This window comes from Simochromis diagramma, unplaced genomic scaffold (assembly GCF_900408965.1).
Source record: "Simochromis diagramma unplaced genomic scaffold, fSimDia1.1 OVJJ01000753.1, whole genome shotgun sequence".
Classification (NCBI taxonomy): domain Eukaryota; kingdom Metazoa; phylum Chordata; class Actinopteri; order Cichliformes; family Cichlidae; genus Simochromis; species Simochromis diagramma.
The window spans coordinates 10434863-10460411 of record NW_024387523.1 but is presented as its reverse complement, the minus strand read 5'-3'; the positions used below and the strand labels follow the sequence as shown (position 1 = coordinate 10460411).

General features: G+C 40.9%; 1 protein-coding gene across 2 annotated transcripts in view; it reads right to left on the bottom strand.

Moving 5' to 3' along the window:
* znf704 (zinc finger protein 704) overlaps positions 1 to 25549 on the bottom strand; it is a 61046-nt gene that overhangs the window by 32818 nt on the left and 2679 nt on the right. Inside the window, exon 2 of one of the 2 annotated variants that reach the window (XM_040020624.1) lies at positions 19673 to 19857. In XM_040020624.1, the coding sequence (XP_039876558.1) occupies positions 19673 to 19857 (185 nt within the window). Of the gene's footprint in view, positions 1 to 19672; positions 19861 to 25549 lie in introns of both variants that reach the window. The other variant, XM_040020622.1, reaches the window with a different exon arrangement.

Sequence of the window (25549 nt, the reverse complement as noted above, 5' to 3'; positions counted from 1 at the left end):
TTTTATGCACAAAACATTAGGCCATAGAAAGAATCTTTTAGTCAGTACAAACGCAATACTGGACAACACAACTTCTATAGAGGCTTCAAGGCAAAAGTGCAGAGCAGCAGCTTCCATGCTTCGCTGATTGCTACGCATGCTTAGGCACAGTTCTGAGAGCTGGTCATCATTTTGGCATCAGTTAGAGCCCAAACAACAGCAAGACTTATAAGTGTCTTACCGTGATTGCAACTCAGTTATAACAGAGTTAGCTGGCATCCAAGCATTTACAAAGACGGCCCGTTTCCTGTCCATTTGCTTTATTAAAACTATTAATATTGGAAAAAGGCAAGTACTACCCAAGTCCAATCTGATATCAAACTTCCTGTTTCCTTTAAGCACTGAGTATATTTACTCCTGCAGCTACCTCTCACCTCATCAGTGTTTGCGTTAGCGTTGAGTGTTGAGAGCAGTGGTGATTATGGGGGTCGTAAGAGCAGCTGGTATTAGCTCAAAGTGTTCTTTCGCTCCACCTGCCCTCTGGACACCTGCCAATAAGTCGCATAAACCACGGACACATGGAAAAAAAAGAAATCCACACGAGCACCCTTTTATCACTGCCGAGCTCGATTATAAACACCTTGGCTGTAACCAGAGCAGATGCAGACAGGCACATGCCCACACTTTCATACGTACACCTCTAGCGCTTCAGCTCCCCAGAGAGCAATACACACATCGGAGAAAGGAGCCTCTTTCCCAATTACACTTTGTGAGAGATGGCTTCTGTGTGTCACAGTGTGCATGTGAGTTTGTGTGTGTGCGGGCTTGCTGAAGGTGCTCGTAAAACCTCCGGAGATTGAGTTGATGGAGAGCATTAAAACAGGCCTATCAGCTGGTTCAATCACTTCACCCAGCCTCCAGGCAGGACAAAGGATCTGCCCGCCACTTCAACATCTACCTAAAAGCCTTTTACTTTTACCCCCCATCCCCTTCTCATTCTTTCTCTCTAGCTCTTCCTTCCCGAATTTATTTGCTAATTGTGCAACATTTAACCTTTTGTAAAGGATAAGTTGACTGCACGGCTTCAGCGTTTAAAGAGCTCCTTGCCCACTGGTAAAGGAAAACACAGACACAAAAAAAGAAAAGAGAGAAAAAAAGTCACTCATTGGCAGCGAGACAATCAATGCAGGATGCAAGCACGTTTGGATGACCTTTCCGTTCAATCTTTCTTTGGTGCAGAAAAAGAAAAAGAGAGAAAAAAGGGACAGAGAGAAGCGAAGGGTGTGTCTTTGGGGAAAGGTCTGCATTAGGCGAGCATCACCTCTGATTAATTTACTCCTGTGTGGTGAGTGTGTGACACCGCCCAAGAGGAGACAGCTGCGACGAAAATAAAAAAAATGAAAACACAAAGCAAAAGAGGGAGCGAGGGAGCTCAAGTAAGAGAGAGAGCCCACCCCTTCCTTCTTACTTCCCAACATGTCAACAAGTCCACACAAAGACCCCGCCATTATCCAATATAGATCTATACAGATACATTAGTAAGAAAAACCTCTCTCCAGTCGGCACTTCTGCTTATTTTGTTCCCACACAAAAATAAAAGTATAACATGAGAACTGCTTTGTATGTTTGCAGCATAGTTATATTTTCTACTACAAAAGTAGAAAATAGAATTTTAGTCAATTATTTCATGACAAAACAGTCCTGAACTGTCCTGGCTTTTATGTTCAATTGTCTCCGGCACCTTTATAAGTACACTGTTACTTTTATTCCGGCTGTACCATTTGACGAGTTGGGATAGCCTAAACACAGCCCAAGAAAGCAATTCTCTTAAACTGTTAGCGGTTGGATGGGGAATACAAAGCAGTAATATTTGAAAGTATCGGCAGTAAAATTAAATAAATAAATAAAAATAACTCCATTGTCTAAAATAAAAACTCTAAGAAAGAGTACCCCAGCGAATTGGTCCACTTTTAAAGCAGAGGGGGGGACGGATGGTTCACGAGAAATCCCGCTTTTACGTAGGTTACTGCAGATGCACAACATCGGAATATTTGCAGAAAACAAGAATCTGTAAGTCCCACAAACAAAGAGAAATGCTCCACATCCCTGCTGCATTATTAATAACTGTGTAGGATATCTGCATTCTTCAAAGCACAGCCCGCGTCGCGCCGTGTAGAATGAATTCACCCGATGAGAGGATTTATTAAATCGCATCCGAATGCAAGTGTGGCAGAAATGACAATAAAACCGGCAGAAAGGAAAACCTACAGGCTACATGAATGTGACTGCACTCCCGAGCTGCACTCCCGCACCTGTGTGTATGTCATCATGCCGCTCACGTCCTCAGTGCTAACGCTCTAAGCAGCCGCGAGCGAGGCCACAAATTGATGGACGCTTTCAACCAGCCAACGTGCCAATTGTCACTTAGCATTTGGGTCAACGCTGCGTCCCTTAGCTTACAGTAGTCTGCAATCAAAAGGTAAACAAGGAAAAAAAACAATGTCTCTTTGCTGTCTACCTCTCTCTGATACTGTTATCAGTTTCAGATGGGTGATGGTTCTGATTATTAGTTACTTAACCCTTTCTATAGGGGAGCAACTACAAATGACTGGCATATTTGCATAGCTAATTTGAGGTGTGCATATGTGTGTTTGTCTCCAGTGGACCTCTGTATACATGTTGAGTACACTGCATGTTAATTTATGTGTACATTATCAATTAAAGCTAAAACATTTAAAGTTTGCATGTGAGAACGTCCAAACGAACAGCGGGTAGCTCCAAAATTCGTGGACACATTTGAAATTTTGAAAACGCTCCAGGTTGCCAGAATTCGACACGGCTCCTTGTCGTCGAACGCTCGGACAAACAACGTGTATCCGCCTCTGTGTGTTCCGTACGCTGCTGTAATTTTGCCACGCTGCCTCTTCTAGAGCTCAGCAGCAGGAGAACATCTCTCTTGTCAGTCAGAGGAAAAATACAGTCACATACACACACACAAAGCAGGCAGAAAAGAGAGAGAAGACAAAGGAAGAGAGGGAGGGCTGGACTGTGGGAGGGTGGGAGAGACACGGATCATGGGGGAGCGAAGAGGGGGAAAGAGCGGGAAAGCAGAGATGGAGAAAGTAAGACAGAATGTCTCCGGTGAGGGAGGTAAAAGCAGGAGGGAAAGAAAGAGATGGAAAGCTCATGCAGTGATCTGGGCAAGTGGGACAGCGGAAGAGAGATGAATGTAATAAAAAAAAACAAAGGGACACGATTGGCCAGCAAGAGTACAAAGTGTACTGTAAGTGGGAAAAACAGGAGGGAGGTTAAAGGAGTAAGGGGAGCAACAGTTTTCTCTTTGTTTTAGTGAAGATCAGTGAGACATCATCTCCCACACAGCAGGATACATTCAACCCAGAAAACACATTCACCTCTGAGTTAATCCAATATATAAAACCAGCTGTCAAGTCTGATTTAGCACCAGTACAACTTTATCCAGGTTAGTGAAGGCCGTGGCTTTGACTGGCAATGCAATAAGTTGTTACTGGAAGAAGGCGTGTGTGTGGCTTATGCGTAAGTTGATTTGAAGCTAAAGCGGTCACCAACACTCCCCACAAAGACCATACTGCAGGGAAGCACCCGTGTTTACACTGATATCAATGAGGGGTCGTGAATTATTCATGCTATATGGAGAGTACGGCTACGCAACATGGTTTATGTGCATGTTTGCAGACCTAAGCTGGAGAAAATGCTTTGGTGTGACTGTCTAATGGGAGTGTTATGTTTCCCTCCATCAAGGCTGGAGGAGCGAAAATAAGAGAGGGTGCTTTAAAAGAGAGACCAAGAGAAGGGGAGAGAGAAACCCCTGGTAAACACATCCATTTTCGGCTCATAGTGAGACAGTGCTGCCAAAGCTGCTACGATACACGCACACAAGTACACACTCAGGCATACATGCAAAAACACACGCACAACATCTGCAGCTCTGCAGCTCTCTGGTTTGGCAGAACATTGGAGTCCCACCCGACCCAAACCCATAAAGTGATTGCACACACACACACACACACTCAGACTATCCCGCTCACATGGGAGTCAAGTCGAGCATGTGGAACCCAAATCAAAACAATAACAACCTCGCCTGCAGAGCTGGTAGACCACGTGACCGAAGCCACGGGCTCCCATTGTTTACAGGGGACATGATACAGAAAGCATGTGGGAGGGAGGGTAATGAATCTATAGTTGGGGGAAACAGTCGCATCGCTGATATTAAGAACGCGCCGTCGGTGGGGCTGATGTTTGTCTAGGAAAACAGGAGATGGTGCGAACAATCTTTCCAAATAGGGGGGCTGAGGGGGCAACTGTACCAGCTGCCTTCTGAATTCCAGCACCACCCTGAAAGTGTACACCCCACACCCCGCACAAAGATACTCCTATAATCTACCTCAAAGCAAGAAGTGCCACTGCTGGCTGTTTAATTACTTACAAGCTGTTTTGTACAGCTACGAGCGACAACCTGAAGAAGAGCAGCGCTGTAAGAAAAAAATAAAAAAATAAAAATTAACCTTTTACCTTCAGGGGTTGTGTGTCTGTGAGTCTACAGTAAGCATGTCTGCTGGCCTGCAGGTGAAGCTAATGAAGCTAATGACAAATGTCTTTAAAGAACAAAGGACGGTGGAGGAAAAGAGAGAGTGAGACAAAGAAGAGAAAGTGCGAGTGGATAAAAGAGAGACAGGGAGAATATTGCACTGGACCCCTACAGAGAGGAGACGCGCCAATCAGAAGCTTTATCTTATTTGAAGGTTGGGTGGTGTGTGGCCATGGCCAATTATGATCTGGCGCTTTTATGATGCAGCTGAGGTCCACCATTTAGAAGTTTTAGCACCACCAAAAGCAGGTTTACAGATTTTAAATGTCACGATGATTTCTGAGAGACAATCACAAGGACAATAATAAGGAGCAAAGGCAAAAGGCAGCCTTCCTCCATGTCCTTTTGTCTTCTTCCACTGAATGTAAATCTGTCCAAGTCAGTTAACCGAAACCCGGCAGATGACAGTTTAAAATCTATTTTGGAAGTGCCTGCTCACTTATTTACAGTCCTGCTCTGCTGCCTCCTCGCAGCTTTAGATCTTATTGGAGACACCAAAGACCAGGGAGGCCCCTTATTGGATTATGGAGTAAAAGGATATTCCACTGTTGTCCTATTTGGGAACAATTTATGTAGATCTTCCTCAGCAGATGGTTGTTAGATGTCAGACTCGCCAATGGCTAACTTTCAATTAACTTTATCGCTCCCTTCCTCGCAGCATAAGGCCTCTTTGTTGAGGAAGACATCTGTGGGATAGTTTTGGCTAAATGCAGAAGATTTAACAGCACTGAACTCAATTCAAAGAAGGCTGCACAGCAGTGGGCTTTCTAGCTTTCCTAATAGTTATTTCATTGCTAAACATAACAATACCAAAAAAAAAAAAAACCTGAGAGCAAATCAAGCACATCTGCACTGAAAGATCCCCGATACACGCTGCGCTGTCACAACATTAAGCGTGTTTGGTTGCTGCTTATATGAAGAAATATCTTATTGCTCCCTTTGAGGTGAAATTACATGCAACAGTTCTAAATGCATTATAGCCTCTCCCACGGTGTAAATATCTTTGATGCATCTGTTAGCCCAGAAGGTGCATTCATCTCACATCTGGATATTAACACTCATGTAGACATAATGGTTTTGGCTCGTTACATAAGTCAGGATCGGATGAAGGCCCTGTTTAATCTACAAATTTGTTACTGTACTTTTATTTTTACTGCAAACGAACAGAAAAGTGCTTTTACAGACTGCTTTTTTTTTTTCTTTTACAGCTTGGCTGTAACCCAGGCGGTAACTGACAATCGCTTTCAACATCAGTTCTTTAAACACTAAAACGTATTCCTGTGGTTAAAACTCAGTTCCCTATCAACATGATGGTGTGCAATGTTGTTTCAAACAGCTAATTAGCAGGTAATGTGTCCTCCTCTGATCAATACTCAACTGTCATTGGATTAATACAAAAACCTTTGATACCATTAGTAGAGGATTATGGGGTCAAAGCTCTTCTAAAGGAGGAAAGGAAAAATTGAAAAATGTGAGATTTGTCCATCCAACCACAAGTGTTGGGGGGGGGGGGGGGGGGATTACTGCACTGAAGATATTTTGCTGTACACCAAAGGGTTTTTGAAACCGAGCCAAAGGAAAATGACTAGTAACGTAATCAGATTACTCTGAGCTCACTCTGAGCCAAGAAAACCCTGACACTTTTGGGAAAAATGATAGAAGGCATGTCACAATACCAGAAAATCAGCAGTCAGAGCCAAAGCCAGCAGACATGCAGGATTCTCCATACCCAAATTAAAACCAAAACAATCTCGATTGTTTAAATTTAAACTTAAACAAACTCCTTTATTTAAAAGTAATTTTAAAATCAAAATCAACAAACATTATCATTATATTTTGTAGACAGGACAGACTGAAATGTTAGAATAGTGGCTGATTAGCCTACCAAGGTTACGATGAGGTATAATGTTAGTTACATCACGGAACGCCATGGAAGTCTATTGGATTATGGATTTTGGTCTATGGATTTCGCTACAGCAATGCCAGCTGTCTCAAACAAAATGGTAATGTGTATTTCAGGTTAAAAACCAAAGTACTTTCATACCTGACTCTTACTGCCTTGTCAACAAGTTGGGGCGGCGCCATCGTGGAAGCTGCACTAATCTTTCATGTTGTTTTGTGTGCCATGTGGGCGTCCTTCTTCTTCAGCACAAAACGACAGACTAGAACACTTCAAGGTGTCTGATGCCTGGATGAATTGCTGCTGTAGTGCATGCGCTGCCTATGGTTCAATCCATCCATCCAATTCAGAGTAACGGAGGGCTGGAGAATATCCCAGCTGTCATAGGGCGTGAGGCAGCATACACCCTGGACAGCTCACTAGCCTATCACAGGGCTAACACAGAGAGACAGACAGCCATTCACATTCACACCTACGGCGAATTCTGACTCACCAAGTATTCCTTTGAACTTTTGGAAGAATGTAGAGTACATGGAGAGAAACCACAGGGAGAGCATTCAAACTCAACACAGAGAAACCTCGGTCGCCCAGTGGATTCAAACCCATGACTTTCTCGCTGTGAGGCAAAATTGCTAACCAGTTTACCAGGACCAGGGCTCGCAAAATCGCTAGCCCGACGTCCCGGGGCTAGCGATTTTTCCAGTCGGGCTACCAAAATCTATCTCTGCCCTGCCCGTCGGGCTATTGCAGGAAGGAAAAATATATGTCAATGCTTTTGCATTCTTTCGGAAATGTAGCTGGGTAATTATGTCATTGGCATCGATGAGCCACTGTCAATATGTGACATATTGAAATCGCGTTTGAATTTGCGCTTGTTTTTTGCTTTCACTTTGCAATCGCGCGAACTGTGTATAGAGAGCGACAGCACTGATTGGTGAGTGATGATAATTTGCGCACCAATTCCTCTGACATCGTCTTATCAATCGTTAGCTTACTATGCAAACATGACAAGTGAAATCTCCCGCAGCAAGCTTAAACATATGAGAGGTTGATCGCGCAGAGAATCGCTGACCGTTGTGTGTGTGTGTGTGTGTGTGTGTGTGTGTGTGTGTGTGTGTGTGTGTGTGTGTGTGTGTGTGTGTGTGTGTGTGTGTGTGTGTGTGTGTGTGTGTGTGTAAGTAAAAGCAGCAGGATATATATTTCAGTTCTGCTGAGCCAAATAAGACAGGTCAGGGTGAAGAAGTGACAGCCAAAGAAAAGCTTACCACAAAATGGAAAAGTTATGACAAATCAGACTACAAGGCAAAAAGAAAGTGCAGCTTTATGGTTTCATGGACAAAATAATTTCTGTGGCTGCAATATGACGAGCTATATAACCGGGGCTGCACATAAGTGGTCCGCAGGTGCGCATTCGCTGTCAAAATAAAAATAAAAAAAACACGCACAAGATAAGAAGTTGCAACGCGTGTTTGCGTACATAAGATTTTCTGGAGGAGGACAGACATTTGTTTAGAACTCTTAAAGATGTCGAAGAAGCTCCTTTAAGCAATTACTTTGGTGTTCCTCCACCTCCAAGGAAATGTCAGAAGGAGTCCGAACCACAAAAGAAGCACGTATTCTCGGAAAAGTGGTTTCAGGAGGTGAGCTGGTTTCAAACAAATGATGAACGCACAGAGATGTGGTGCGGAATGTGCCGTGAAAATCCCACTCTAGCGGACAAAAACAGTGCTTTTTATATGGACGCAAACGCGCGTTGCAACTTCTTATCTGGTGCGTGTCTTTTATTTTGACAGCGAATGCGCACATGCGGACCACTTATGTGCACCCGTGTAAATAACATAATGTTCTGCCGGGTGTGTTGTTGGTTTTCTCTCGATTTCTGAGTCGACAAGCGCCTTTGTTACTGGGACCAGTCATTTTAAGAAAGGCCCCCATTAGAACCCATGAGAAATGCAAGAAATGCATTATTGCTCAGTCTGCAATATCTTTCCCAGAACAAACACCAATTGCAAATAACATACTAAAAATAAACCTGAAAAATCTGTTTAGAACAGCGTACTATGTTGCAAAGAGTGAACTACCACTGGCAAAATTTAGCAGTCTTTGCAAACTTCAAAAAGCAAATGGCCTAGATCTTGGTTCCACTTGTCTCTTACCCGTGACTTCAGTGGAAATTTCAAATTCAGGATCTGACACAGACGGATTCATGTCCTACACAGTTCTTACAAGTTCATAGAAATTTCTGTTCAATTAGAACCAAGTATTTGAGTTGATGATTGTAATTTTTATACAATGTTGTAATTTGTTTTTCAACAATTTTTTGATTAATGTTTTGTTTCCTTTACAATATTATACATTAAAGTATAATATTGTAAAGGAAACAAAACATCAATCAAAAAATTGCTCTCTTTTTTATTCGGGCTACTTAAATTTATTTTGGGCTACCAAAAACTGAAGAGTCCCTGCCGGAAGGGCTACCAGGGATTTTGAAATTTTGCGAGCCCTGAGGACCTATGGCATATTTGCGTTTTCTGAATTTTGCTATCAAAAGGTATCAACAGCTTTGGTACTGATGACGTCACTAACTTAAAAACCTTTGTTGTGACCTAAAATAACCCGATATAAGAAAAACGCTGTTGGTGAGTAATATGGTAGGATTGAAACAATAAAAAGGAATTACAACATCCTTACCACACGTATATTAATGTCCCTGAAAATATATACTAGCCATAAAAGAACATGCACAGACACACAATTAATTTGATAAAAAAAAATATGCACTGAACCATGCTAAGCAAGTCTCACAGCAATTTACACATTTCATTCAAAGATCTGAGAGACTAATTGAAAGATGTTCCTGCATAATACCAAGATAAGTTACTGAAGACAGCACACCAAACAGTTTTTATATGGTGCCTCAGTCCAGCTTCTCAGCAGATTAAAAATACAATTAAGGGCCCCGCAATAAAACATATGGCGAGCAGTTTATAGGAGGAACTACCACGGGTATGCCGTTGACTTTAATTTGCACTTATCTGCTGAGATTATAACGAAGAATAACGGATGTTTCCATGCAAACACCACGAACAAAGTAAGAAAACCATTACAACATCTGGTCTATAAAGCGGACGATGCTGGCATTCCGCATAGTGACAACTCAAAAGTAGAAGAGTAAACACATACACACATGCAGATTAATGAAACACAATCAAACCAGGGTACCTCCACCCTACCTTCACAGCCACTTCGACATGCCTCGCCCACTCTGCCAAACCGCGATAAAACTGATGTGCGACACTCAAATTAAAAGGTGGCTGCAGTTATGACACCCTCATGTGGTGCTCTTAATTAGTACATCTCCATTTTAATTAATAAAGCCTGTCAGCCTGACAGACATCAATAATTTAAAACAGACAGGTCAGTGAAGCTTTACAATTGATGGCCCTAATTAGAAATAATGTGTGCAGGTGGGAGGGACTTCAGCAGCGCCGGGTTTATGTTTGGGTTAGACTTGCAAATTCCTAATGGTACCACAATATTTTTGTGCCCCTGGGTCAGTGTAATAGTACTGATATCAAATTATGACAGAAATTGTAAAATCTGTGAGACATCACTTTGAGTTCTGTGTTTTTTAGAGCATTTTTTCTACAGCATGCGAGACATGAAACACACGGAAACTGGGAAACAAGGTAGTAGACTGCAGCTTAAGTCCAAAAAAAACGAACAAACGTGCTTAAACAACAAGCTGCAATATATATTCCAAACCTGTAAGCACATTCTTAAAATGTCTTAGTATGGCAGAGCAGCACACAAATGCTTCACTATTTGAATATTTGTTTAATGGGTTTTCTGCTGAAAAGTCACACATGCATAGACTGGTCGACAATCCCCTTGAAACCACTGGTTGCTAGGGAAAAATATGTATTCCTTATTTGGTTGCTGGAGGTGACTGACACCAAACGTATTGACTTCCTTTCACACACATGAACATCCCATTCTTAATCCATAGGGGTTTAGGATGATGTCAGCCCACCCTTTAAAGCTATAACCCCTCAAACCTTCTGGGAAGGCTTTTCACAAGGTTTAGGAGTGTGTGTATTGGAATTTTTGACCATTCTTCCAGAAGCACATTTGTGAGGTCAGATACTGATGTTGAACGAGAAAGCCTGGTTCACAGTCTCTGCTCTAATTCATCCCAAAGGTGTTCTGTCGGGTTGAGGTCAGGACTCTGTGCAGGCCAGTCAAGTTCTTTCACACCAAACTCACTCATTCATGTTTTTATGGACCTCGCTTTGTGCACTGGTGCACAGACATGTTGGAACAGGAAGAGGCCATCCCCAAACTGTTCCCACAAAGTAGGTAGGATGAAATTGTCCAACATGTCTTTGTATGCTGAAGAGTTCCTGAAACTAAGGGGCACGGGTGAGTGAATACTTTTGGCAATATAGTGTATCTATTGAGATTTTTGGGGTATTTTGGGAGGCTCTACAGTATTGGCATGCATGTCAATAATGCTATATGTAAGACTTTGCTGTAGCTTCAAACAAATATTACACACATATCGTCATTTCAAAAGCACAGCAGCCCACGTAATCCACCCTGTTGCTTTTCTTGCTTTTGTTCAGCATCTGTTCACTAGTTAAATGTTTGAGCTTCGAGGAAATCTTTAAGTAAAATCCACATTAACTTTAGGTCATCATTAGTTCTTATGTTTGAATACGATGTGTGCCACTTGACAATGCTGTTAATTAGTACTACCTTATATATACACACACACACACACACACACACACACACACACACACACACACACACACACACACACCACAGATGAGAATAATGCACATGCGTCAATAGGATCAATGGGTGATTTTCTTTTCCTACAGCACTCAGCAATCAGTCCATTAAAAATGGGGACTATAGATTAGTCCACTGCAGCAGTGGAGGGCCCACAGAGCTAACGTCACACAAACACTGGGTTTTAACCACTGCTGTATACATTTCAGGCATATGACAACTGAATACAAAACCCCTTGATGGAAAACAGTGATAGAACAAATGAGAAAATTTCTGGTATTTTCCGAGAGGCTTTAATTCATTGATAAATTGTGATTCTGTGCTGTCACGTCAAAGCATTTAGTCACCCTCCCCTGACAGTAATGGTGAACATCATTGCCACGTTATCTTTATTTACGGCCTCAATACCTGTTTTACCCAAGTTTTTGCTGATGGCTTCAAAACAAATGTGGGCTATAATGAGTCAATTACACTGATAGACATCAATAGTGGACATCTTGAGTTTCAAATACATTATTTAGACCAAGTCAATCAAACCACATGCAGTGAACCTTCAAATTAAGACAGGAGATCATTAATGTTTGTAATTAGTGTGCCAGATGTATGCTGGTGCTTTCAAATATCCATCGTTAATGTCAGTGTAAATCCCGGACTACACGGATGTTCAGAGCAGAGTTTTTAATAACTGCGCCATCCAATTATGAAATCAATTGAAATGAACCACTCAAACCCAACCTGACCAACAACTCCACTGCAAGACAGCTTATCCATAATTCTACAATTTTACAGCCACAATCCAGGCTATAAGCTAAAGCCCAACCAATACTACATATTTAGGTGCTAAAGACCACAGCAGGTGTTACTCCTGTCACCAAAGAACAGGAAAGTGAGAATACAATTCACACACAAAATTTGGGCGAAAATAATCTCAAACTGGTTTGAGATTATAGACAAGAAATAATGCAGTACTGACAGTAAATGTGGTTCCAAATGAGTACTAGCAACGTGTATCTGACAAATTGTTTAATAAGTGTATATTATCATGTTCGGGTACTCATATATTTGTGATAGACAGAAACCTGCCAGTAATATCAGTCATGCCGAGCCTTTTAAGTTACAGGATATTGAATTATGTATAAATGTAGCTGGAGTGCAGTCTGTGCAGGGGGAAGAATAGGTGTAAGGTATACTAGCAATCACAGCCCAGCCAATAGCATAAAATATTTATTTGATTTATTCAGCCTATAACAGTCTTTGTCGCTTTTTGACCCTGACCTGCTCGAACTTATATTATTTTTTATATTAAGCTTACCCAGACCCATGGGTTAGAGGTCAACTTGCACATAACTCACTATGAGAGCCCAACAATAACACACACCTTGCCTGCACACTTTCTGCGTCCAGCGCTTTGGCAAAAGTTCATATTGGATTCAGGCCAGCCGACTAATCCATAGCTACCTATTCCCCCATGTACACTAGCAGCACACTTAATTAAAAACCCATTTGCATATAAATTTAAACTCACAATTATACTCCTGTCAGGTTTGTTGTTCTCGGGAGCGAGATCCTTTCAAATGTCCTGGCAGACCAACTCTGTGCGGCTCTCACTTGCGTGCCTCAGATATTGAGAGGAGGAAGAAGAGTTTGCCTTTGATTAGTCTATGTGTAATAAATCTAAAGCTTCATTAACAGCAGGGTGAGGTTGATCCGTGAATACTGTATTTGAGATTAGATGGCGGCAGCAAATCCTGCTGAACAGAGTTAGCCAATTTAACCTACTTTCTTCACTTATCAACAACATGTCACCAACTTGTGGAGGCAGAACCCCAGAGAAACAACAGGCATGATATTTAAGTAATCCATGCAGGCCTCTGTTTAATAAGATGCGCTCCACGGAAAAAAAAAAAATCCTTCATGCGCGAAAGCTCCAACGACACCCTGCGGCACATGCGCTGCTTTTTGTCTCAGCTGGGTTTCACGTCTCCTGTGCATTTATTCTTTATCCCCACAGAGAAGATCTAATTTGGGCTCATTACGCTGAGTTATATTTTACTGAGACACCAAAGATGTAAAATGGGAGGTTAGAGAGAAAGGGTGTGGTATTGCACTGATGCACGTGATAGTTACCGCGCAACCCTGACACTAATTAGATTGTATCAGTCTAATTTGGGCATGTTTACACTGGTTAGCTGATCCTCTCAGAATTGATTTTAGGATTCTGCTGATCCATTCTAAAAAAAAAACATACACAAAAAAAAACAAAAAACCCATATGCACCTGGTACCGAGATATGATCAGAGACCTTTTAACCCCACATAAGCCAGAGCCAACACCTTGAGACGATCCCTAGTGGCTGCTGGGGCTTCTTCTATCAGGGCTCCACGACAATAAAGCATAAAAATAAAGCTGTCTTTATCCTACTCTAAGGCTAAGGCAAGATAAAAAAAATCTAAGACCGATTTAATCGGGATGCAATGAATGTGAAATCCTGAGTTGATATCGATGTTTAAAACGATTTGGCCAACAGATGATACAGACGTCATTATTTATCTCCCCTCGTGTTCAAGAGAAACAAAGAAATCTTTGTTTTAAGCTCCTTCAGCTCTGAGTCACATGCTCTTTAACCCTTTAGCCTGTACAAACTGTAGTGACACAACAGATGAATATCGGCCACTGACGTTCAATTAAAAGTTATTTATACAGCACCAAATCAAGCATCTTTAAAGTTTTCTGATCAGTGTTCAGGTTTTATTCACCACAGGACATCCAGTGGTGTTTGGGGTGGGAGCTACTGGGTGGCCTGTAAACACACTGCATCCAAATGTGTTTTTTTCTTCTTTTCTTTTGTTCTCTCCATTTTCCATTTGCTTGTATTTAAGGAATGTGCTAAAGGAAAAAAACTTTTTCCTTTAGATTTAAAAAAAATAACTAAATAAATAAATTAAAAAATCCCAGCTAAGGCTGCCATCAAAATAAATCACAACATTCGTATTTTCAGAAGCCGTTTTTATGGTTCAAAAGCAGGAACGCTGATTTACACATGCTGAACAATGTTCCTTTTATATGAATACAAACACGTTTCTGTTATTTTTAGCTGTGTGTGGTAAAGCCAATCAGATTGTCGGGATATTTGCCTCAGCACACCTGGTTTGGTCATACTGTTGTGAGGAGAAAAAAAAACCCATCAACATCCAATCAGATAAAGGCCCACTGAGATTAGGAAAGTTAGACAGTGGAGGAAAAGGAATGATTTGTCTTTTCAGATAGTAATCTTCTGGTTTCTAAACTCCACTGGCATCCAAACCAAGAAAACTGTTTTCTTTGGCAAATGCACAGTGCGCTTTTTCCCTCCCTCTCTCACTTTCCCTCTATGTCACTCACTCTTTCGAAAACCCACGCCGCTCCCCTACTTTCTCTTATTTCGAAACTCGAGCGCCGGCACTCACCGCAAACACAAACACGTTGTGCAAAAGCAGCGAGAGCTGCAGCGGTGTTTCCAAAAAGGTAAGAAAACTCCATAAACACAAACAAAACCACCGAACAGCAGGAAAACAAACTGATTACGGGTCGTGCCACTTTATCAAAAGACAAACGATAATTTGAGAGTCCCTCTGGGCCTCTTTTTGTCTTTGGCCTTGTTCCATGCCTGAGTTGGCTGATGCAGGCGGCTCTGAGAGTGGAGCACATGGTTGGCTCAGCGCACTAAACTGGGTGATCTGCAAGCACACTGATCAACAATAAAAAAAATGACAATAACAAAATGCTCTTGGCAACAACGCTGGTTTTGAAGTTGGTCCCCTCCCAAATTCCAGTCCACCCCACCAGACTCCTTGTCATCAGTTACCATAATTAAATTACATGTGTAACTTTGTTGAGCTTTTATGTATTAAAAAAAGAAACAAGGAAAGAAAAAACATCATGGAGGAACAGCAAGGGGTCCAGTCATTTAGAAATACACGAATAACCTCTGTTAATGCTAGACAGATTTGGGGTGGGGTGGGGGGGTTGCTGGCTTTCTGAAGAGAAGAGGATTTAAACCCTCAGATCTGCTGTTTTAGGATTTTGTAATAACAAGCAAAGCACTCTTGATTTTGCCTTCATCTAGGGTTATACTTCACTTCCCCTGCTAGCAATTAGTCTCCTGAATGCTATTTGTCAAGAGCCAAGCCATTCGTTTTCCACTGGTCTGGCCCCACTAGCTCTTGTTACAATTGGCCGTTTCCTGAATAAAGAAAACATAAGCCCTTGGAGGAAGGAGCAGACCCAGCAGCTGGCTGAGACTACATTCTGACAATGTTTAACCATGTCTGATAATTCAGCAAACACAAACATGGCAATAAACAAATCAGAACCTGCCGCGGTGAGCAAATCTTTCTACTCTTAATGTGCAGAATAAATCTTTTTTTTAAAGAAAAAAAAGGAAATCATTTCTGAGCGTTTGAGGGTTGTAGTGATGGAAAAAAATATCAGTCAACACATGTCAATCATGCAATGCCATCGATTTCTGTTTGCAGGACTCATAAAAAGTTGCCAAAGCAAGCATCCTGCAAACAAAAGCAATGTACGCAGCTACTCGGTAAAGCACAGAGAGTTGGACAAGCTGGCAGAAGCATGAAATGTAGTTACAAAAAGCCCCCCGAGGTCCAACATCTTATATGGCACACTGTCATTTTTCCTCTAGTTTCCCAATGATTGCAGAAGAGGCATTTGGGTACTTCACTGAATCCCAGCGAGGGAGGGAACCCATTGTATTCTAGGTTGCAAGGGATCTGGAGAGCCATCAAACAGCCAGACATTTTCTTGGTAAATCACAAGTTGAGAGGGAACTTTTTTTTTTCAGAGTGCAATTAACAACCTCAAGGTCAGACTTCTCTGGAGAGTTCTCTATGACAAAAATCCTCAGGCATTTTCTCCCTTTCCTCTCTCTTTTGCTGTTAACTTAATAGCTACACATGCTCTCTCAGCTCCGTTACCTTCTTCCCCTCCGCTGTATGCACAAATTTCCCCTCGGTGCTTGGGCTTCCTTGGGCTCCCTCGTCCCTTTGCCACCATTACTCCTCGCCACCTCCCTCCCTCTCGTCTCTTTGCCCCTTTGTCTCCATTACAGATAAACGTTACTCTGTGGTCAGTGGCGACACAATTTCTTCCCCAGTGTGGGAGCAGGTTTAAAATTGGTCGCAGGTGTGCAGCGGATGAGACCTTTGGATCTTAATCTTGAGGCAATAATGGGGCTGTATACCGAAGAGGTCACTGTGGGGATATCTAAAGAAAGAGCTTAGAATCATACCTGCTCTTAGAGGCAGCAACAATGAACTTTCCATCTTCTTGATTGTGCAAGCACACTTTATGAATTGGGCTGAAAATTGATTTTCTTTTTTTTTTTTTGTGGGGGGGGGGGGTCTGCTTTTGCACAATTATAATCCACAATTATTCTTCTTCAATGCTGAAACTTTATTAAGGGGCAAACAAGTCATCTGCACATATAGACATTTGCTTTATCTTCCCATGTCTCCTGTCTCTGTCATTACTGCGTCTGCCGAATGAAGGCAGAAAAATAATGTTCAGAAACAGAAAAGAGGTGTCTTTAAGGTATAAATGAAAGTAGAGTACTGTACAGAAGTTCATTTGTTTAAATTTATTGCGATGAAAATAGGAAGGTGGTGCAGCGATTTATTGAAAAATGGAAAAATCTATGGAAAAGTGGCTTATGACTTCAAATGGTATTTATGTGACTTTCATTTTTTGGCTCACAAAGTGAAATAACTAACAAATCCCTAATAATGACAAAGTTGCTGATGTGCAAAAAGGCAGTAACACAAACAACCCCAGAAAAGACTTAAAAATACAAGATCTGATAAGGCCAGAGCATTTCAGCATGTTTGACTGTTTTTGCTTTTTTAGCAGCTTTTGGTTCAGATGCAGATGGAAATTGTCAAACTAAAAAAAACAAAAAAAGTGAAGTGTAACCTTGACTTGTCAAATGAAGATAACACTTGCTATCATTTCACAAAAGTCTGTACACAGAATTGGTTTCAAGGACTTCTTCTTAAATGTTCGTATTAGTGTTTCAACAAGTGGCAGCCAGAGCTTCATTAGAACAAAGCAGGGAAAAAAACCAAAACATAATTACAGGGTTCTTTCCAAGTTTACTGTGAAAGATCTGCTGCCCTTCATTAGAGTGGATAGTGGGTTTAGGTACCATATCCTAACCTCTAACCATGAGATTGGAATTAGTGCGAGCTATTCTGACAATCTGACACGACTAGTTTTTGTTATAACACAGCCCCCGACTCCAGAAGCACATTGCCATGGCAATGTGCTAAAAGTAGCCATGGCAGCCATTGTTAGCTTTTCATTTCACACCCAAATACGCAAAGGTGTCCATAGTTTAAAACCAAATCTAACTTTAGTCATTGGTTGCTTCTATATACACACGTATTTAAGAAGTATTGCACACAGTGCTCATGTTTTTGGTGCCTTAGAGATGTCTGCACAGTCTAAATAAGATCACAGCATACATAATCCAGTTGGAATTCTGGCTGGAGAGCCAATTTGGATTTTCGGAGTGCTGTGTGTGCCCACACCAATAACTCTGAAGATGTGAAGCTCTCTGAAGGTCATGTCTTCTTTCAGTCATTTTATGAGGATTTCTGAATGTGACTTATAAGACATCTCCCCGTGGCTACATTGTTTTTAGCTGGCCTCAGTGGGAGGAGGTGCAATCACTAGACAACATGAAGTTGGTCTAGTGATTGCACATAAACTTGAGCAGCAAGATAATCAATAAGACATCCAACCATAAACACATAAATATCAATATTTTTGCAATCCCCATCCAAAGGACAAGTATGAAATTCCAGTCTAATCTATGCGATAGACCTTTCTTCCTTCTTAATGGGCCATAAGGCAGCTTCTAATCAATGACTCATCAACAAATAACAGTTAAATTTAAGGCAATAGCTCAGGATGGAGTGATAAAGTTGCACAAATGGGAAACTTTTGCTGTACTTTTCAGCAAGTTGCCATCGATTGGACTCCTGCAGCAGAGTGAAGGCAGGTAATGAGGAGTGATGTCCAATAACAGCAAAGTGCTTTACAAGGTATTAGGGTTTCACATTTAATTGAGAAAGAGTGTTGTTCCTTTATTAGATAGAACTTCACTGTCGTGCACTGCTGCCCACCAATGGTTAACTGCTCTATTGTGGAAATGGCTTATGTGGGGAATTAGTCTGGTGGTCTAAAATAATATTTGTGTGCACGTGTGTGTGTGTGCAGTGTAAAGAGAACCACCGAATGAGTAAAGAAATAACTAATGCATCATAACATAATAATTATTTCCAGTTGTATAGGGTTATGTTCTGCATGTAGGATCAGTTTGGAATATGTGCCCCAATGTTTATACCACATGAAAGCAACAACTGTACACGCGGGCTATAAGGGCAAAGTATTCTGCAAGGCCACAGTGTCATTGCTGTGTAGCAGGAAAGACGCTCAACAGGGTAACTGTTGAGAAACCACCAGAGAGGCATGCCGTTTAAATAACAATACCCATAAATGCTTCTGCAAGTTAAAGAAACAGCATCCAAAAGCAACATTTTGCTGAAAACCTTTTAATATTCAGAACACGGATAGAATCCTAAATCAACAAAATGTCTGGATCGGTTTATAGAGGACCTATTATGCTCATTTCCGCCTCCATATTTTTACTCTTGGATTCTACTAAACTAGCTTTATGTGAGTCACGATTCATAATAATCCACATTTATCTTATAGTAGACACTGGTGTAGTTCACGCTATGTCAGGAAGCAGTTTTAGCTACCCTCTCCCTCCCTTGAAGTCAAATTTCTTGTCTCGATCACAAGGAGAAGGTTTGAAAAGCAGTTCTTTGAGGCATGTTCTCAGACAGCTGTCTGCCCGAGATGACATCATCCACATTAACAGTAGAAAAAAAACAAACAAACTGTTGAGTGTTTACATCAGTCTGAAGCCTGAACCTTTGGATTATATGGATTACTTGCACATACACATCTATGCAACTATATATCTATATATTTATAATAAACACACACACACACAACACTGTATGTTGGAAGAGTGTAGCATGTGTGAGGCCATATAATAAAATATTTATGTAATGGAGTAAAGCAGACTCTTGCCAAATTATCTTGTAAACTATGTGCTGCAAAAATGGCTTCGAGGATCAAATAAAATACAGGATGTCAGCCCACATAAGGTCTGTCCTATTTGTGAGATGACATATCTATGTCATAAACTTTTCGTGAACTTTGCCTGTACCACTCTAGCCAAGCTGCCTGCAGGATAGGAATCAGACTGTCACTGCTAGAGAATTTCATATACACAGTCCTACCTAGCGTGGGGGACGTCAATGCTGGAGGAGACTACTTTGCGTTTCTGCTCCAGCAGGGACACCGATCGGGTGTCAGAGTCCCGGCTAACACGTTTTCCGTCCGTTGAACGCTGCTCCTCCGCTGGCTCTGGGCTCAGACAGCCGCCCTCCACCTTCTGGCCATCTGGAGCTCCGTTACTGGAGCTCTGCTGTAGAGAGGCGAAAAAAAGAAATAATTCAGTGCTTGTGCAGAAATACCACATAAATAAGTTGGAAGAAATGATGAAGTAGCAATCAGCTCCTTCAAATGGCCTCTTTTTTTATTTAACAAGGTCATAATGATAAATATCTTTTGCAATTCTGTTACTGGTGAAGAACACATCTACAGAATGAGTCCATTTCAATTTATTATTAAAGAGAGTAACCAAAAGTAAAAATAGACAGAAAATAAGGTCTGGGCATTGGCTGCCTCAAAACCTGGCAGCTAAAATTTGAATTTGAATGTTTACATTTCAAATGTGATAGAACACAGTCTAAATACGGTTTAAGAAAATTTCCACATTCTTGGGCCTAAAAAAAAGTCTTTGCCAAAACACACTGGACAGAGTCAAAAATGAACAGTGGTCAGTCACAAAACCAGTCTATTATTCTTCCTGCAGACGTTTTGGAGGGATGAGGTTTTCCACAAAAAACTGCACTGTCATGAGCAAAAATATAATAAAACATTACATAATAGCACCACACTTGCTTTTAAAGTAATTTGTTTAAAAAAAACTAAAAGAAAATTCATTTTTAAAAACAGCATCATCTGTACTTTCACAAACACCATCAGGTTTTAGTGGAAGAAATGTGAGCAATTTATTGATAAGGCCAGAGAGAGAAAGAAGGGTTTGCATGTATGTATGTATCACAGCCACCTTATTAGGAACATCTGCTTAACTCCTTGGTAACACAAATATCTAGTCAACCAATCACATTTCAGCAAGTTGATGCATTTAGCCATGCAGACATGCTGAAGTTCAAACTGACCATGAGAATGGCGAGGAAAGGTCATTTAAGTAACTTTGAACGTGGCATGGTTGTTGGTGCCCAAAAGGCTGGGTGAGGATTTCAGAAACTGCTGATCTACTGGGATTTTTCCCCACATAACCATCTCTATGGTTTACAAAGAAAGGTCTTAAAAAGAGACAACATCCAGAAAACTGCCAGACTGGTTCAAGCGGACAGGACGCTGGTTACAACCAGTGTGTGCAGACGGTATGGTCAGAATTTGGCATAAACAACAGTAAAGTATAAATCTGTCCTTACTAGGCCTTACTTGAAATTGATGGCCTTTCTGGCTTTTTAATGCTTAAAAAAACAAATTATATATATATTATTATCCTAAGTCTTTGGTCCCAGACATTTTTATACACAGAAAAAACCCTATCATTGTATTTTAAACAAATACATAGAGAGGAAGTATATTTCACTGGTTTCACTACATCATCACATTGATACTTATCTCCCATAGCCAAGCCTCAAACAGAGTGTTTTGTCAGATATAAGAAGCAAGGGTTGGATCAGACTGAGAAACTTGGGGACACTGCACACTTATTCAGTAACTTCTCAAGAAATAAGAATATAGGTCAACCCTGCTGCATTGCATTGGTTTTACTTAGAGCTGGGCGATATAAGATTTTTTCATATCACGATATGTTTTTTTCATTTCAGGCGATAACGATATATATCACGATATAAGCCAAATAACTATATTTGTAAGATTTAAATGTGCCGTTGCTCACAAGTAAAATGTGAAATAATCAGCAGCTTGTTTTGATTTAAATATTTATTTCCCATAATAAGTTCAACAGGGTAGATGTACTTAAGGAACATGAGACTTTTTCAGATAAATAAAGGCAAATATTGCAAACTACACAAAAGGCAGCCGCTAAAGCGTTTAAGTTTCAAAATAGAACAAAACAGGCTACTAAATTGTCAATTCCACTTAGAAACAAAATATTAATTCTAAAAATAAATCTTAGTTTGTTTTACAGAAGAACAGACAAAATTGACTAACTTTTGTCAATATCAAATAAACTGAGAACTAAAAGGAAATTATGTACAGTCTATTGCCACAACCAAAGTAATGGTGTTTATTAATTAAATAAATCCTTAAAGGGTAATAAAAACAACATTTTTTTTTGTTACGGCAAAATAAAGTCTCAGATAAACTGCCTGTTTTATCTCACAGACATACTGATTCATCTTGCTACGATTCTGGCAACATTGCAGAAGCAATAAAAAAGCAGAATGAAGTTCAAGGTAGACTGGGGTAACCAGCAACAATGGCTTTCTTTGTTTCAGGGCTTCAGCCATTAAGGTGACCTGCTCTGGCAAGATTGTCGGATCAAAAAACAAGCGCAAATGCACCCACCAACACATACACACAGTACACACAAATACACACGCACCTCTGTTTGTAGCTAAAGCCACGGTGATCTTAGAAAAACACACTGAGAAAATGGCAAAACAAAAGCAGAGTGACACACACAGCTGCCCACACCGAGCGCTGAGGAGAATGGCATTCAGGCCAGTGTGTGTCTGTTCGTGTGTGTGAACTAGATCATTATCTTAAAGCAGTGCAACAGGATTAGTCTTTACTGTGGAAAAGTCAACACACACACACAGAATGCACACGTCCAACACACAACACCATTCATTTCGATTAATGAGACAGAAAAAAACGTGACGAATGGATATCAAATACCATTCATGATATAGTCTCGTCACAAAAAAATGCCCAGTGCTGTGCAAAATACACAATGAAAACAGAAACTTGAGTAAAACAACAAGATGGATTACACCGGCTGGGAGAAGATTAGGTGTTGTGTGTAAGATGAGTGTATTCCTCGGATAAAACCAACCGTAATTCCTTCCTTTCACCGGGCTTATGAATTATAGCGTTGCAGAGAGCCAGGAAATTGTGAATCATGCCAAATCGGTGGTGAAATGCGAGTCGCATATGTCAAAGCTGGTGTGTGTGTGTATGCGTGCGTGAGTGCCTGTGCAGAGAACAAATACCCGGAGTGTCCCTCCTCTCCTCATCTATCATTCTCGTTCTGTGTCCCACTCAAAGAGACACAAATTAAAACTCGTAACCTACTTACAGCAGTTTGTGAAGCGTAAAGATTCTTCTACCTGTGCAGGTCAAAGGTCATAATAAAGAATTTCAGTGGAAACCACGTCTGTTAGCTCATGTGGGTCTTTGTTGCTGGGAGGAATTTCTATTATGACTATTAAAAATAGTTCTGATAAAGACAGTTAATGGCTTACTCATAATCTCAGTTTTTCCAATGTGGCATTCCTGGGCTGAACCACATCCTGACCACAAGTTTAAAAAAATGCAAACAAACATTGACTTTTTTTAAAACACAATTTCATTCAAAAAAAGTGCAGCAATATATTTTTTGGATGTTTTAAATATTAAATTAAGGGGAAACAGTGTATCATCCTCATACAAAAATATCCTGGCACATGGCAATAACATCACTTTTGTTTTTAAATTAAAATTAACTTACAATATGAATACTTTGTCAAAATGACCCTTTGGCATGGTGCCTGGTGAGTCAATCTAATCAGGCTGGGCCAAATATCCTGAGCATAACATGTGCCAAACTGTGGGCTATAGCTGCCTGTAGGGTGTTATGTACAAATTGAAAAATCTACATTTTAATTACACAGCCCAAGGTGTCTAACTAATTTAAAAATAAAAGACAGATTTAAATGACTGTGTTTAGTTTGATTATTTTAGCTGGGCTCCAAATGATCTCAGCTGGATGCACTGTATACATTAAGGTTTAGTGAGTGGATGAAGTTATCACCTTTTTTATCCTTTTACTTATGATGTACTGGTTCCTTGACTTGAGAACATGTCGGTAACGCACAATAGCTTTAGCAGCTAAGGATGTTTGCTGGTGTCGTCTTCTTTTATATTTAGAGTATTACTGACACACACAATAGACTGTGTATGAAAAATGAAAGTCGCTTCAAGGTCTGAAAAGGGAAGCCAATGCAGAAGAGTCTAACCAATACGGGATTTTTAAGACCAATTTCGACAGACATTTGGTGATTAAAAAAATCGTATATTCTGATATTGCCAATATTTTTTTCTTTCAGACATACGAGACATACACAGATTTCTCTAATATTTGTAACGTGTACTATTTATTTGTAACGTGTATTTACTCGTGTACACTCTGACCGACTCCACTCAGGTCAGCTGGTTGTTGTGTAGGTAGCGTTCCAAACCCGGTTTCGGAACAGAAAAATTGTGGAGTGCCCTCTGGTGGACAAACTATGCATCATCAACAATCATAACATCAGTGAAGGGCGTTTCTTTGATTTCTTTTTCTTTTTTTTCCCATCTGTCTTTATAAACATCAATAACAACAGTTCAATAGATAACTAATAATGGCTGAAAATATCGGCCCACCGATAAATCGGTCGGGCTCCACTTAAGCCTGCATTCTTTTCAATGGCCAGCAGGCTGCAAATTTTTCAAACTCTATAACTGCCCCAATGTGTGATCTCATTAACAGTTTCTTAATGAGTTTATGAGCTCCATCACTACTTTTAAAATCATACTGAATACATTAGTGTCAAAAAAAGAGGCTAAAACTGACTCACTGTGTACCTGTCGATCACAAGTTGTAAACCAGTGAGTGTGTGGTGTCCCTGAGTCCACTTCTCATTTGTTACATCTTAATACCAAGATGATACTGGTGAAAATACTCAGCTCGAAGCTTCACAGCAGAACTTCACTAACCCGCCATTGCCATCTTAAATAGTCTATAAAATGGACACAGCTGGAGAGTCTTATCAGTATAACAAGTGGATGTAACACCTTGCAGACATAGTCCATAGTCTAGTATGGTCAATGTCAAACACTCAGAAGCAAATGATGGTAAATGAGCCTTTATGTACAAATTATTATTATTATTATCATTATTATATATTAGTAATACTTTTTTTCTTGTAGATGGGTTACCACTTTATATATATATATATAAACTCATAACCTTCCTTCACCCTCAAAGGATTACTCATCCATTTCCACATGGGCGCCAGCATCCAGACTGACTGTAGTTCCTGCTGATGTTGCTCAGCGAACCAATAAGCACAGCCAGCGACGGGCCCGCCTGAGATCACCGCCTTAGAACAAAGAGTCACAGCCTCTGTCAACAAGCTTGCTTCATTGACTCCCGCATCGGTGTGCAACAAACACAAACAACGACAGCTCCGACCCAACAAGAAGTGAGTGAGATCTCTTTGTTAGCAGCTGGAGAAATCACCGTAACTTAGTTCTCACACAACATACATTTGCACAAAACAGCAAGTCAACAAGTGGCATCGCGCCCCCCCACTCCCACCCCATGCAAAACAGGGACCATTCGTTCGCCATTCTGGGCACAGAGCCAAGCATCCAGATTCTTTGGAGCACGCCACCCGTTGCCAACCTGGGGGCGCCCACTTTGTCGGCCGTACAGCTGCTGCTGTTCAAACGGGGTGGCATGCTCTCACAAACAGCTCCTGTTCCAGGATTTAAAGCAGTCACATCTCACTCGTTAAAGATCCAAAACACACAACAGATGAAAATCACATTTATATTAGCGCCCTAATGCACACAAAAAGTAACACAGATGCACATGTGAATGCATACACGCACAGACACACACGCACATACAGAGCATACCCCTCCTCCTCATTTTATGGCTTGTTTTCGACATCAGCGGGAATTGAGTCGTGCTGAAAGAGAATTGACCATTGTGCTGACAGGAATACGCTCTCACCCTCAGCTGCACTTCTCCAGCCTGCGCTGGGGACTGTAACAGAATTGTGCAACAGCTTTTGTGTTGA